This window comes from Benincasa hispida, chromosome 1 (assembly GCF_009727055.1).
Source record: "Benincasa hispida cultivar B227 chromosome 1, ASM972705v1, whole genome shotgun sequence".
NCBI classification, from domain to species: domain Eukaryota; kingdom Viridiplantae; phylum Streptophyta; class Magnoliopsida; order Cucurbitales; family Cucurbitaceae; genus Benincasa; species Benincasa hispida.
The window spans coordinates 18,145,444-18,162,033 of NC_052349.1; the positions used below are offsets into that span (position 1 = coordinate 18,145,444).

The following is a 16,590-nucleotide window of genomic DNA, read 5'->3' on the forward strand; positions in this document are numbered from 1 at the left end:
TGTGACGATATTATCAAATCATAGGGATTAATGATAAGATTTTATCATGAGGATTAACTTCTAAATTTTCTCAAATTATAGAGACAAAATTGTAATCTAACCTTGGTTTCCTGAGTTTTCATTATTTTGTAATATACTTATAGATGATATCTTTGTAAAGTAATTCTAAAATATATTTCTAAAAAAATTTCACTAGCAAGTAGTTAGTTCTTATATATATATATATAAAGTAAAAAGAAAGACTTTTTATAATGTATTGTTGATGATTGAATTAATCAATAATTATGTGCTTTATACATGCATGGTTGTATTTGCAAGTACTTAAATGAGCAATAATTTTTGCCAACTTCTCCCATCCCTTTGTTGTACTTTAAAAAAAAAAAGAAAAAAAGGAGCAATTATTTTGTAATGTTGAAGATGTATCATATGTTTGAACTAGTCCACACAACATTGCATGGTAACCAAACAAGGCTTAAATTTGGTGAAAGTCTTTGTCATCTTTTAATTTTTTTGGTTTAGGATTTGGCATCATAAATGCTATGTGGGTTAAGTTATAAAAAATACCATTGAATTTTGTGGATTGTTTAGAAAATGTTATTTCTTTTAAAACACTTTTGATATTTTATTTTAAAACTACTTTTGAAGTAGAATTTCTTTTGAATTTTAAATGAAAATTAGAACTTAGAATAGAGTGGCGATGACTTGGAACAGTATATCGATTCAAATTTTCATTTTAGATTAATGTTACCTTCATTCTAAATCCAAAATTTTATTTGAAGAAATTCTAAAAAAAAAATTATTTTGATGTAAGTTCTAAAATGTTTATGAAAGATCAATTATAAAGAGAAGAGAATGTACATGTCACAAACAATTATAAACAAGATTACTCCAAAGCTTTCAACAAACGAGTAAAGTGGGAGGGATAGAGATTGGTGACACAACCTTGAAATCGAGTGAACTTGTGAGTGTGAGAGGGGTGAAACATTTCCATTCATTATTCAAACATAGAGGCTAAGAAGGAGTTTAATTATCATAGAAAATATATATTGTATTTATGACATAATTTTATGTGTATATCTATTCTAATTAATACTTAGGTCAATAATAAGATTTTCTTTGACAATAAGTAGGATGATGAATCGAATATCAGATTTTGAGATTGTTAATAAAGTATTTACTAAATACCAAAACGACTTTATTTCAAATTCAGTGATAATAAATAGTATTATTATATATAATAACAATACTATTTTAATTAAGTTGAACTTTGCTTATGTTGACAGAATAATCGATTCAATTCCTTCGAGTAACAATTACTAGATAATAACATGACACTATTTTTTCGTCTAATAAATGGCACTATCTTAATTCAGTGTGAAAATATATCTAAAAAAATGGCACTACCCTACTTAAAAAAATTCGATGACTAAAAATCGATTAACCCAATCAAACTTGTGCGGTTTGAGTTGGGTTATTAACTCTTTTGGGGTTGGGCTGGGCTGAGTTCAAATAAATGAAAATTTTATAAGTTTGGTTGGTTCATTTGCCAACTATAATAACCCAAACCAACTTAAATTTATTATTCCCTTTAAAATGTATTTTGTTGTTTTGGCTTATGATACAATTAAATATACATATATTTATTTTACTTTTATTTAATTTAGTATTTTTTGGATAATTTATTCTCCAACAACTCTTAAAAATAATTTTTTGATCACTTTGAAAAGAGATTTTACATTATATAAACTGAATTTGAGTGGTTAATCTTAATTCAATATAAGAAAATAATTAAACCAAATTTTTAATATCATCTAGAACAAAATTTTAAGTAAATGACTCGAGTAATCTGAACCGACTTAACCTAAAATGTTTCATGATTGGGTTGGGTTGAGTTCATTTTTTAATGAGGTTTTTTTGAATAAATTTACAATCCGAACAATTGGATTAGGTCTAGAAAGTCCTTCAACCTAACTCACCAACACTCTAACCACCATCTCAAGGAAAAAAAAATCTTAATTTTTGAACTATAATAAGGGTGTGTTTAGAATGTATTTTCAAGTGTTTAATTTAAAAAATAAGTCATTTTGGAAAAAAAAATGAAATGTTTGACAATAACTAAAAATAACTTTTGAAACATATTTTCAACAACTTTTGTCAAAAGTATTTAAATAAAAATAAATTTTATTAAAAAAATACTTTTTTCTCCGATCAATTTAAACGAGCCTTTAAGTCAACTTGAATATATGTAGTTTAGATTGAATCCAACATGCCTCTTTAACCAACAACACAAAACTTGTAACTTTATAAATATTTGTTTATTTATATTAATTTAATGCATGTGATCTAGATCACTTCCTACTTTCTTTATTTTTTTTATTTGGCAATAAATTTAAATATCTATTATTTTGATGTTAGTCTAAATAAATATCCAAATTGTAAGTTCCACTTTTATAACTATTTTTTGTTATCTATTTTGGCAAAAAGAAATAAACTAAATCTTCCTTGTTGTGGGGTGATAATATTAATGTACGTAGCTGACTTAAAAAAATACTATAAATATACCAAACCATTTATTTATTATAATGTTTTTTTTTTTTTTTTTTTAAGGTTTCCAATGTCAACGATTTGTCTGATTGACATTTAGCTGGTGAGAAATACATTTTTTTATCTTCGTCCCCGATTAATTTATGGAGAATTTTCCCCCTTATTTCTCCATTTTTCAACTCAATGGAGAGTCTATACAAACCTGTTCGTGCTGAAATTATCAGTATCTCTATCTACAATAAGTAGATGAATTATATTGAAAAATAAAAATTTATTAGGAACTAGAAATTAATATTGAGCTGTTTTCAAATATAGGAAAATAAACCAAAATATTTATAGATATAGAAAAATTTCACTACCTATCCATAATAGATCTTGCAATCTATCATAGTCTATCGCAGATAGACGGTGATATTTTGTAATTAAAATATCTTTAGCAAATTTGTTATTTATAATAATTTTCCTTTAATATTTATCATGAGTTTATATTTTGTATTACAATTAATTCTTTAGGTCTCATGTTTTTGAAATTAAGCCTATAAACTCTCCTTCCAAATTTAAATTTATTGTTTTTTTTAATCTACTCTTTATCATTATTTTTAAAACCAAGCCAAGTTTTTTAAAACCGAAAAAAGTAACATTTTTAAAAACTTATTTTGTTCTTGAAATTTAGTTAAGATTATAACTATTGTGCTAAAGTAAGATTTTAATCATTGTAAAAAAAAATTGAAGTAAATAAGCTTAATTTTTAAAAACAGAAAACAAAAAATGAAATAGTTATTTAACCGAGTCTCAGTGCTCCCACTATCCTTTGCTTTGCTGATTTCTAGGCCATTTGAAGGGATTTTTTTTTAAAAAAATACAATTAGTTAAAATCTAAAAGAAACACAAAAGAATTTAGAGATAAAAATGGTTGGGGGAAGGGAGTTTAATTCTTAAAAAAAAAAAAAAAAAACTCAGAAGTCTATTTTCTTAAAAAAAATGATAAAAAGGAAAATTTATCACTATTTAAATAGTGATATGCATTACTTTATTACATATTTAAAATGTAAAATATTTATTTATACATTTTTTATTTTTATATGACAACTATAATCATAAGGACTTAGTAGGTGGGAGGACCAAGTCTATTTTGACATCTTAATAACTATGTTTTAGAAATCCTAACCTCTTCCATTTCATATATATTTTTTAAAATTTAATACATATTATTCTTCTTTTTTTTTTGGTTGAAAAATTCATATTAAATAGGTAATCAATTTTTTTTTTTGAAAATAATCAAATTGATCAAATTGATAGATCTCTAAAGCCTTAACACTTGAAATTATATCAATATTATATATGGAATTGAAATAATAATTTAACATTTCATTGAGCCAAAATCCTTTATGAAAACTTTCACCAATCATAACAATAATGACATTTACCTAATTTTGATAAAAACGTACTCATCCATTTACTATGATTACCTAGAATGATAAAAATAATTAAAAATAAAAAAAAAACGATACTGTGGTAGTTACAATTATACCTTTAAACTTTTAATTTTAAAAATTGAACTCTCAAAATTATATAAATATTAAAATTGGGTCAAATTGGATATTGAAACTAACATAATTGTATAAAAGGTAACATTTGTATAAATTTAAAAGTTAAATTTTTATCATTTATGAGTCTAATTTCTACGATCATTATAAATTTAAATGTCTAGTCTTAACACTTAATTACGACTAACATCATAATTGAAAGGTGGTTTTTGTAATTTGTTTAAAAAGTTATATATTTTTGAAGAAAAAGAAATAAACAAGCAAAATGGAAAATACAAGGAATACAGGGGTCATTAACTTTTACCCTTCTATCTATTTTTATCATAAACCTTCAAATTACTGTTGCAAATTAAAGTCTCATTAGTTTCAATTTTAACAAAGAGGTACCTACAAAATTTGGAAAAACTAACTACTTCTATATGTTATTTTATAACTTATTGAATGCACATGAAATTGTTGCCATTTTCCAAATGAAACATTATCATAAAATAAAAATTGTAAGAGTTATCCAAAAGTGCAATTTGATTAAAGTAAAACTTAAAGATGTTTTCTTTAAAGTAGTAAAAGTTGATATACTTTGTGAGTTTAATTAAAAAAAAGTTGATAGGTCTTATTAAACTTAAAGATAGTTTGAGACGTTGAATTGAGATAATATGTCTGTGGAGTTTATATGTCAAAAGAGTTTATTTCATACGTTTTAGGTATTTGATGCAATTTTTTGAACTCTAAATAATCTGTTTTTATGATTACTATTTTTATTTTGAAATTTTTTTATTCAATAATTCTATTAATCTTTGTTTGAATAAAATATGAATAATTTTTTTCTTTTAATTTTTAAAGTTTTTATTATTTATTTATTTATTTTTGGCAATGAACATGAACTAACCCACTACATTTCTTGTAGAAATATGTTTAACTAAAATGAGAAACCAAGGAGAAATTAAAACTTTTAATTCATAATTTTCTCCATAAATTTTATCATCATCTTCTTCTTGTGTTACTATGTCATGATTTTTTTAAATTGAATCTCCCCCATAATTTTAGCAACCAAAAGAATGCTACCACATTTCTTAACAATTTCACTTTCAATACCTTCAATTTTGGAGGATCATCAAAGAACACATTTCTATTTTTTACTAATTCTTGCTAAAAAAAGTTCCAGGAAAAAAAATCTAGTCCATTTTATGTTTTTTTTTTCCTTTTTTCTGGAGTTGGTCGTGCAAAGATGGTCATCAAAGTTGGCTATTGGAGTTGTCATCGGAGGTGATTGTCAAAACCTAAAGTTAGTCATAGTAGTTGTCAGATCCCAAAGGTTGTTCCTAGAGTGTGACAACGACAATTAATGGTTGATGAGTGGAGTCACTGAAAACATTGGAAGAAAGAAGAGTTGGAGTGAGTTAATAAAATATATCAATTGAACTCTGCCAACATAGATTTGGTATATTATATCAACTCAACTCAACTCGTGTGTGCGTGTTAATGCAATCTACATAATTTGAGTTTAGTTTTGTTTGAAGGTGAACAACATAAATGTTTTGATATTTTATTTTTTAACTTAATTATTTTAAAATTTTTAAAAAAATATGTTTTATTTTTGAAATTACTTCAGTAAGCCTCATGGGCATCAAGCGAATAGGCGCAATTTGGAAATACATCAGACTACAGCCTCAAAACACGATATCTTATGGCCCGTACAACAACTTCATTAGCTAAGGAAATAAATTTATATTTTAGATGAATAAAAGAAATTTCCTGAAATTCTTTTGCTAGCGTCCAAAGCTCGTCAGAAACATTGGACTTCCCTAAGAAAATAATTTGGTCGTTCATAAGGTTGATAGATGTTGAGCATTCTGATTCTACAATTACTTTGTGAAAACCCAATTTAAATGCAAGACGAACACATTTATCTTGATTGTACCAAAAGGAGGTTTCAATCATTTCAGGTTAGAAGAAGGTTTGGTACTTTTTTTTTTTGTTGGGTGTGAAGTGATATCGATCGGATTCGACATTCAACACTTGTGATAGGTCTTTGATAACTTGCATAAATACAAGTTATTATATCTTTTCATTTAGAATAATTTAGAAAATTTAGAAGCAAATGCATTAATTTGATATGAAATTCATGCGGATAACCACACATTGCGTTCATGCGTTACAAAACTCATAAATTTTAGAAATTATAAAATCTAACATCTTTGAATGCAGGATTTGAATGAAATGAAGTATAAATCAACCAATGAAACAAAAACTACAGTCATGGATGCATGGAATTGACCAGATCAATGCCCAATCTTGTATGCAGAGAACTACGCGTTGGACAAACAACATGAAAGAAAACGACAAAATGCGTGGCCGGTGGATGTCAAATCAAGGTGCAAGTTGGTAGCTGATTTGAGACATTCACGACAAAATCAATGAATCTGTGATGTGAGTGATCGGCGCAACAAAGCATGAAATTGAATACAAAGGTGTCAAAGGATTATTAGAAAGAGATAAGGAAGCTGCTCTTTTGACACCTATAAACAGCCCTTCAGAAAATGACTAAGTAACAGTCTTCCCATCGAAAGGTTGGCCGAAGCTTTGCTCGAATTCCATCTCAATCTGCCATTAGCACTGATCTTTCAAACCTTTCTTTGAATAATTTTAAGTGAGAACTTAGTCTTTTCTCTTTGAAAAAGGAGAGAGATAGAGAGCTCTATTACCACCCTTACAACCATCATTGAAGCAGTCAACAAACAAGCCAAAGGAAGCGAGAGATTGTGACTAGCGGCTTGACACTTCTATTCTCTGTTCTTTATCATATTTTTCTTTACATTTATGTTTGTATAATTGAGATTGGACAACTGATACTCTTAATATGAATATCTTTCAAATTTCATCTATCCATGCCTTCTTTATCTTTAATCACTAGCAACTAAATCTTACATGGGTTGAGGAAATTAAACTGGCATTTTCTCGATTGAGGAAATTAAACTGGCATTTTCTCTAAGTCTTGCATAAGCCAAAGTTCGTCTTATTTGATGTATGCGTATTACATTGCTTTAAATCAATTGAGAGTTTGATTTAAGTATACATACTCCACTGCTTGAGAGAGTAAGTGAGTGTAGATCTCATTAAACATGGAACAAAGTAGCTTTAGAGATAAAGTTAACCTTTTGTTACTATATTAACTCATTGCATGCATCCTAGAAATAGGATATTGTGGTTTAAAAATACCGAGAGATGAGTACTCTACTATTATGAGTTAATGACATGAACGCATGACTTATGCATGATTTAGGAAAATGTTAGCAGACTTTTCTCAACTCTGCTTTATCAACTGATATTTCCTTCACTTCCCTGCTTCTTTGTATTTGTAATCATTTCTATTGTTGCCACTTCACTTTCGCACTGCCTACCTTTCGACGCATCATCATCTGCTTCACTCACTAAATCACCGCCATCCATTTCCACCACACTTTTAATTAGTTATACAAAACATTATCAACCATAACAAAAACTCATTACGTTAAGATCAAGCATCAATTTCAATGCATCTTAGTCTATGGTTTGTCTCTGTGTTTGATCTTGGACTCACTAGGACTCTGTTTAGGCTTACACTTAGATTTGAATAGATAAAACATTGTGCATAAGGATTCATCATTTATTCTCTTTAGAGATCAAAGCATGACATGAATTTATAAAGTTATATATCAGTTTGAAGCGCAACCGTCTTCCATGAACTATGCTATTTCGATCTGACCAGATTGTCCAACAGACAACAACAATACGAGCTAGGTTATCATAAGAAGAAATTGATGAGATCCAATCCCATCTATCTACGAAGCTGCTATTAAAATCTTAAAAAAGAATTTGACAATAAGAAATCATTGTCCAAATGGGTATAACCCTAGGGCAACAAAACAGAATGTGATCAACATATTCGACTTCTTCATTATACATAGGACAAAGAGGCACAATTTTCAGTCCTTTTCTTTTAAGTTTGAGCCTTGTTGGTTTCTTGTGAATAGCTCTCCATAAAAAATGTTTCATTTTAGGAGGAAGTTTTAGTTTCCAAACGCTATTCCCAAATACAAGCTATTAAGTTCTCATTTGATGATTCTTCTTTAATGATTTTCTTCATAAATAAATCTCTAACCACCATTTTTACTGTATAAATTCTGGTTTTACCGTAACACCATATAATCTTGTTTCGAATATTGATATTTATGAGAATATTTTTTTTATACAAGACACATTCTCTTTCACTTATAAATTCATTCAAGAGAATAACCTTCCAAGTTCTAAATGATAAACTTTCAATCTTGGAAATAATTCATCGAATGCATAAAAATCTTACACAATTAATCTAAATGTTCTATTTTACAATTAATCCAACCTTACACAATTCATTTCATTATTTGGAGAAAATAAAAAGTTGAATTATAATTATAGTCTTTTAAGCATCTAAATTTGTGTTTATTTGGTCCATAAATAATAATTAAAAAAAATTGTTTATTATATTACTTTACAATGCATCAAATATCTGCTTTAAAGTTTCTAATATCTAAAAACCTACGGTACAAAAGGTTCTAAGTTTTTTAATTTTTTTAATTTTTTTAATAATAATAATATTTTGAGTACAATATAGAATAGAAAAATTCAAATCACAAACCTCGTGGTTAGTAATACACTCGTATACTAATTAAGTTATGCTCGATTTGACTGCAAAATTGTAAGAGTAGACACAAAATTTAAAAAAAAAAGAAAAAGAAAAGAAAAAGAAAAAGAAAAAAAATTCAAAGACCTATTAAATATTAGATTAATTTATAAGTGTAGTTCATAAACCTGAATGAAAGTTATGTCTATTTGATTCGTAAATTTTCAATTTTGTATCTATATTTTATAAATTATACTTTACTTCAATTTTCAATTTCGAATTTTTAAGAATTAAATTTATAGTTTAATTTAATTTCTTTTTACAAATTTAGGACATAAAATTAAAACTTTGGAGATCGATGAATTAAACTTATAATTCCACCACCAAAGTGAGTTCAATAATGATTGGTAACTGACATGATTTTTTTTTAAAGGCGAAGATTTAATCCTATAGGTTAAAATACACTTTTGGTCCCTAAAATTTCATGAAAGTATCGATTTAGTTCTTGAACTTTGAGTTATAACAATTTTAATTCCTATACTTTCAAAATTTGTAACAATTTCGTCTCTAATGTAAAAAAAATCAAAATTAGATATCAATTTTTATTATTTCATAATGAAGGCTTTGTATTTCTAAACATATTGAGCCTCTAATTAATTTATCGATTTATTTATGCAAGAAATCTCATTAAATCTAAATACTAAATTATATAATAAAGACTAAATTTTAAAGTACAAGGGTTAAATTGTTATAAAATTGAGAGTACAAAACTAAATCGTTACCATCAAAGTTGGGGATTAAATTGTTACCATCATGAAACTTAGGGGAATAAAAGATGATTTTTAAATGTAATTTAAACCAAATAAAATGAAAAAACCGACCGGTGCCCGAATTTCCAAGAACCATCCGGAAATGGAATTCACCGGTTCATCCCGTTGACCTAAGAATCTTCGTTCCCATTCTTATAAAAATCCAAATTCTAATCTAAATCTTTACTCTGCCACGTCTCTCCGCTGATCTCTCCCGACCTCCCAATTCTCCGATCTTCGATTCTCTTTCTTTTTCCATTCTTAAAAAAAAAAAGAAATCTCCCAATATGGAAAGATCTATGGAGATCAAGCTCGTCTCCGCCAGAGATCTTAACAACGTCAATCTCCTCATGAAAATGGACGTTTACGCCGTCATCAAACTCCTCGCCACCGACCCCGCCGGAAAATCCAAGCCCAAATCCGCCCAGAAATTCACAACTCCCGTTGATAAAGAAGGCGGCAGCAACCCGATTTGGAACTACTCTGTGAAATTCGCTATCGATGAAGCCGCCGCTAGGGCAAACTGTCTTACCCTCGTTTTCAAGCTCCGATGCCAACGGAATCTCGGCGATAAAGATATCGGCGAGGTTTATGTTCCGGTGAAGGAGCTTCTAGAATCCGTCGGTGACGGCAAAGGCGATTTGATGCAGCATCTTAGTTATCAGGTGAGAAAACCGTCTGGAAATCCCCAGGGAGTCTTGAATTTCGCTTTTAAATTTGGGGATAATTTCCCCTCCGGTCCAATTAAACCGGATCCGGCTCAGTCTTACAACCCGGTTTCCGCCTATCCGCCGCCGGAGCCGAGTTCGGTCGCCGTCGCTAACGGCGGGGCTTATCCTCCTCCGCAGCTGGAGCCGAGTTCGGTCGCCGTTGCTCACGGCGGGGCTTATCCTCCTCCGCAGCCGGAGCCGAGTTCGGTCGCCGTCGCTCACGGTGGGGCTTATCCTCCGCCGCCGCCACCTCCTTCTCAGCCGGAGGTTTATCCTCCGTCTTCGAATTTATACCCGGTCATTCCTCCGAAATGGGCGGCACCGGAGATCGGATTTAGTGCATACCCGCCGGCAGCGGCTGGATATAGCGTGTACCCACCGACTACGTCGTACAATTCGTACGCTCCGGCACCGACATACAGTGCGTACGCGCCAGCGCCGACTCAACAACCGGGGTACGGATACAATCATCAACCGTCGGCGTATGGTTACCCACCGCCACCAACCTACGGATATCCGCCGCCCCCGTCGTATTATCCACCGCCGCCGCAGAATAAGAAGAGCAACATGGGGTTAGGATTGGGAGCTGGGTTAGTCGGAGGGATGTTGGGAGGGCTTTTGATCGGAGATATGGTGTCGGACGCCGCCGATGGCGGATTTGGTGATTCCGGTGGATTTGACTTTTGATTTAAACGATGTCGTTCTAGGTATTTGTTTGATATCACCAAGAGTTGGTTACCGTTTCGGTTTGTGGAAAATTCAATCTTTTGTTACTTTTGTAAATTAAGAACATGAATTTGTGATTTTTTTTTTTGACAATAAATAGATGTGATTTAATGGAAGAAGAAGAACACTCATTTTTTACCACTTGAATTGGTTGGTGGAAAACTAAAAAGTAGAATTGAGGTGGAGAATTTGAACACCATTATTTTCATTAATGGAGCATATTTTAATTTCAAAGGGTTGATTATAACTATTGGGATTTTGTTTTTGTTACAATTAATAACTCATATTTGGTTGTTCGAAGTGCAACAAACAAATTTAAGGTATATTATTATTTTGTTAAATTATAAGTTTTTAATTTATGTATATTCGATTATGAAGTTTAAAAGTATCTCATAGATACAATTATCTATTTTATAGATTTTTATAATTTAATTTTGTGTCTAATTCCAAATAATTTTGAAATTGAGTTTTAAATTAATACATTTTAAAATTTTTGAAATTTTAATAAATAAATTCGTAATGGTTAAAGTTAGAAATATGGAATTAGTCTGCCACATAATTAACATTTGAGATAACCGCTTAGTTGATTATCTCCCATCTTCTAGTAGCAGATTAATATTTTCGATTTCGTTTATTTTCTTCCGTATTTCTAGTGAAGAATCGAACACGAAAAGATTATGTTGGTAATATATTAAAAAATATAAATATACATAATTCATATTATAGTTTATTTTCTAGCGTATTTACAAATATACTAAAAAATATAAATATACATCGCATATTATATATATAAAATGATATATTTTACAAATCATCCTTTTCATAGACTCATGAAATATAGATACCCAAATTAATTTCTAGAAAATTCAAATATATAGTATAATAAAATATATGCTATTTTTCTAGGGAAACAATGAATGGTAAGGAGGTTGAAAAGGTCAATTGGGTTAGACATTTGCGTAAAATAATAACTTGTTAGGCTATTCATGTAAAAAAAACAAGAATGTTTAGACAATTGTGTAATCAAACCTATTTATTTAGGTTATATGTGTAGAAAACCCTTAAAATTAAGAGTTAAGTACACATAAACTTTAAAGATTAGATCCCATTTGATAATCACTTGATGTTGTTTTTGAAAGTTATGTATATTTCCTCACAATTTCTTATTATCTTTTTCAAAGATACTTTTATTAATTTTCAAAATTTAGGACTACGAAAATATTCAGACAAAACACAAACTAATATATATATATATGTAAAAGTATTATTTATTCGTTTATATTTTAAAAAGAAAAAAAATCAAGATATTAGAAATTAAATATGTAACTATATATATATTTCATTCTTTAGCTTTGAAATATAAAAGGATCATAAATAAACTTCTTTTAAGTGTTATTTAATATCAATTAATTGATATTTTTACCTTTTTAATGGTGCAAACAAAATTAATTTATACTTGTTCAAAAGTAGTCATGAATGAAAATTGAAACAACCATCACAATTAAGATTAGTCAAAAATAGGGTTTTGAAAAATATATGTATTATAAGAAGACAAGATACAAAGAGAAGTGAGAAAATATAATTTTCTTTTGTTTTGTGACATGAGGATGAAGTCATGGTTGAGTTAGAGGAAGGATCCTCAAGGCACTAGAAGCAAGAAGAAATTATCTTTGACTACTTTAACCATCTATTCAACTAATTTCAAACCTTGGTCAAATGTTTTTAGTACTAGGGGAATACTATATTCTACTTTTTAAAATCATTTTTATTCACATCATAAATTGATATTTATAAATACTAATGGATCCATGTTAATGTAGGTAGGTCTCAGGTCTCACTCTTTCTTAGAAGGATGCTGATGTAACACACGATAAATGGATGGAGTATAATAAAATTTTCATACTCTACTATACTAATGTAGGTAATTTTTCTACAGTAGTTAATGTATTTTTCTTTTGTTTCTTTTTGCACATTCAAACGATATAAGAGTGAGATTCAAATATCTAACTTTTAAAATATATGTAATACTTTAATCCGTTCAACCATATTTAGATGGATTTTTTTACTTTTCTTACAAAATTTTGATCACGAATAATTTTGATTAATTGAAGTACGTATATATGTATGTATATATATCTATATATAGAAAAAACATTCCAAATTGGCGATTATCTAATTTCCTTGTATGTGGTACTAAAAAAAAAAAAAATACAAAACAAAAAAACAAGTTTTCTTGTACGTGTAGTTGTTGGAATTTGGAGCATAATATGCTATTATAAGAAAGTATATGGATTGAATAATGTAAAAGGCATCGTCCTTCCTTTTTACTATAGAAATATAAAAGAGAATTTTTTTTTTTTTTTAATTATTAGATTTTGAGTCTAATTTCTATTCAATTCATAGATTTCAAAGGTTACATTTTTAGTATTTCAGTTTTAATTTAATTTTAATTTAGTTTATATGTTTCAAAATGTTATAATTTTACCCTTAAATTTCGAGATTTGTTTCAATTTACTCTATAGGTTTTGAGATTTACACTATTAACTTTGATTTTTTCCTAAATATTCACTTTCATTTTTTAGCGTTGATGTCTATTAATTAACATAAAGAATTATAAGTAATTAAAATTTACGATTTTTAATAAATATTAAAATTAGTTTTAAATTTTCACTTCATAATTATTTGAAATTAAATAAGAGATGTTAATGCCAAATAATAAGGTAAATATTTAGTAAAAAAAATTAAGGTTAAAAGTGTAAATCTTAAAACTTAAAGACCAATGAAACAAACTCAAATTTAATGGGTAAAATTGTAAGATTTTGAAATCTAGGGACTAAGTTTAGATCAAACTCAAAATTTAAAGAATAAATGTGTAACATTTTGAAATCTAAAGACAACTTGAAAACTAAATCTAAAATCTGTGGACCAAAAAAATTATTTTTTCTAATATAAAACTGTAACGTCCCAAAGTTTTGAAGTAAATTTTAATCTAATTATCTCTAATTAATTGGGATGAGTTGTTTTATTTTGAAAAGATTGAATTTAATTCAAGTAATGTTTAATTCAATTAGTGGAAATCAAAATTTGTTTGGTAAAGATTTGGAAAGGACTTCCTTGAATAATAAAAGGTTTGGGGATTTAATTTGATTTTGGATTTTGAGAAGGAAAAGGAATATATGAATATATATGTATATTTGGAATTAGGGTTTGGTTTTAAATAGATATATACTCCTCGGTAGTGTGCTAGTTAAAGAAAAAAAGGAAAAAAAAAATCAATTTTCTTCTTCTCTTCTTCACAAATTGTCCCAGCCAGACCTACCCCTCGTCGTTCGCAACTTTACCGCTAGACGTCGTCGTCGACCGCTGGCTGTCCATCGCAAAGTACGCCATCGGTCGTCGCATGTATTCACTCGAGCGATCGTCGTTCGTCGTACTTGAAGTTGTTAGACACTGTTCGTCACGCCTAAAGCCTATGATTGTATGTTTATGACTATGTTAAACTGATATGTTGGGTTTTATGCCCTAAAACTCGTAGATAGTAAATGTTATTAATTGACCGTCATCAATAAAGAGTTATAGATGTTAATTCAATAAATGTTATTGTTTGTGTTGTTTGTCTATTTTGTCTTAATAACCATAAATAAAATAAATTAACATCTAAGGTTGTCTTATGAGTCTTAAACTGTATGTGGAGACATAATGGATCAATGTTTAAAGATACAGCTTGAAGAGTCTATAGTATAAGGATAAGGCTGGGATCCTAGTAACACTATGGATACAACCCACTTTGTATTTGATACAAACGCAACGATCCAATGCGTTCATGTAGTTGACATGCATGCGAGTGGGGTATCCTATGAAATGAGTTTGTAAAAGATTGGATTGCGAAATAGTAACCACTAGATATAACATCATTAACTAGTTAGGTTCCCATTCAGTAGGATGACCTAGACAACTTAGTCTTAATCCTCAATATATTATGAACTCCTGTTCATGAGGGATTGTCCTTTAATTTGTATGGGTGAGGGTGGCCAGTTCGCCAACCCAATATGCCTACTATTTTGGGGACAAGATCGAGCGGGGAGCTGGGAACATAATAATAGAAGACGGAATTTGCTCATTCCCGCCTTAAGGATAAGTAGATGAGTGTTCACTTAAGTGGTGTCTCCGGAACTTGAACAAAGGGCCTTATCCTCTCATTAACTCGAGAAGAGTTTCTGTTTATTGGTTGGACTACATAGGTTGTTCATTAATGGAGCACTGATACTTAAGGAATCATAGGTAACCCGATGGTAAAACGATAATTTAACCCAGTTGGAGTTACGAACACTCATGAAGGATTAATTTGCTGTTATTGGTCTATATCCGTGGACATATATATATATATATATATAATAAGAAGAGTACAGCTGTAGGTCTTTAGTGGAGTGTACCCACAGTTAACGAATATTGATTAACTTAGTTAATGAGTTTAGCCAATTAATCTTATACCGTTAGAGCTTCAGATCTACAGGTCCATCAGGTTCTCTTGTTAGCCCACTAGAGGAAATTAAAAGGGATGATTTGAATTGTTCAAATTAATTTGAGAAAACCATATATTAATATAATTAATATATAATTGACTATGGATATGATCTATAATTCAAATTAAATTGGAAAGTAATATCTGAATAAAATTCAATTAATTAATTCAAGTGAATTAGATTCACAAAGAAATTAATTAATAGAGAGGTATGCACATATACATATGATGTTTTATGATAATTAAATATATATACATTAAATTTGATTTAATAGTTATTTAATTAATGTGCAAATCAAATTAAATAAGTGTTATTTAATTGTGCTAATTAATTAAATAAGTTTTATTTAATTAATTGAGTTAATTAATTAAATAAGTGTTAATTCAATTAATTAAATAACACTTAATTAATTAATTAATTGTGGAAAAGAAAAATAGGAAAAGAATTAGGAAAATGACTTGACCCTTCTCTATAAAAGACCTCCTTATGGCCCTTTTGAGAGACATTGATACTGAGATTGATAATACACAACGCGCAAGTGTTATTATGTAAAATTTTTCCTAAGCCACAAAGAGAATTCTCTCTACTTTCCAAAACCCTTTTCTCATCTCCCTCTCCAAATAGTTGGATACCACCTATCCCTCTATTGGAATCCTAGAGAAGAGGTTACTTTCATGGTAGTGTTCGAGATTATCTAAGAAATCGTTCGTGATGAAGATCGCTAGAGGATTCATTTGTTGGAGCTTAAAGAGGATTGTTCGTGAAGCTTGGGAATCTACAAAGGTAAGAATGGTTCTAATCTTTTTCCCTAAAGCATGCTATTTTACAAGTTTATATTCTACTTTAGTATAATCAATTTTTTATTTAAAAATCGAATTTTGGGATGCAAGGCATTCTTTCACAATGCTTCCGCTGTGGGATTCGATCCCTTCATGATAGTGACTATTAGTATTTTTATTGGGTCATGCACATTGCATGTTGTGAACCTTCGGGTTCACACCTTATGCCTATGATTGTGTCCTTCCAGGGTCACTACTTCTGAAAGCGTGCCTTTGAGTTTGCCCCTTATTCTTATGCCTATGCCTATGCCTA

The 16,590-nt window shown here is 29.2% G+C and overlaps 1 protein-coding gene across 1 annotated transcript; it reads left to right on the forward strand.

The window, feature by feature from the left end:
• The first annotated feature begins 9,707 nt into the window (after positions 1 to 9,707).
• On the forward strand, positions 9,708 to 11,116 carry LOC120085416 (protein SRC2-like). Its single transcript, XM_039041408.1, has one exon. It carries the CDS (start codon positions 9,827 to 9,829, stop codon positions 10,934 to 10,936), a length of 1,110 nt encoding a protein of 369 aa, XP_038897336.1. The 5' UTR covers positions 9,708 to 9,826; the 3' UTR covers positions 10,937 to 11,116.
• Positions 11,117 to 16,590: the final 5,474 nt, after the last annotated feature.

What these genes read in the sequence shown, in the direction of transcription:
- LOC120085416 (XM_039041408.1), top strand. Translation starts at nt 9,827, where the DNA reads ATGGAAAGATCTATGGAGATCAAGCTCGTCTCCGCCAGAGATCTTAAC.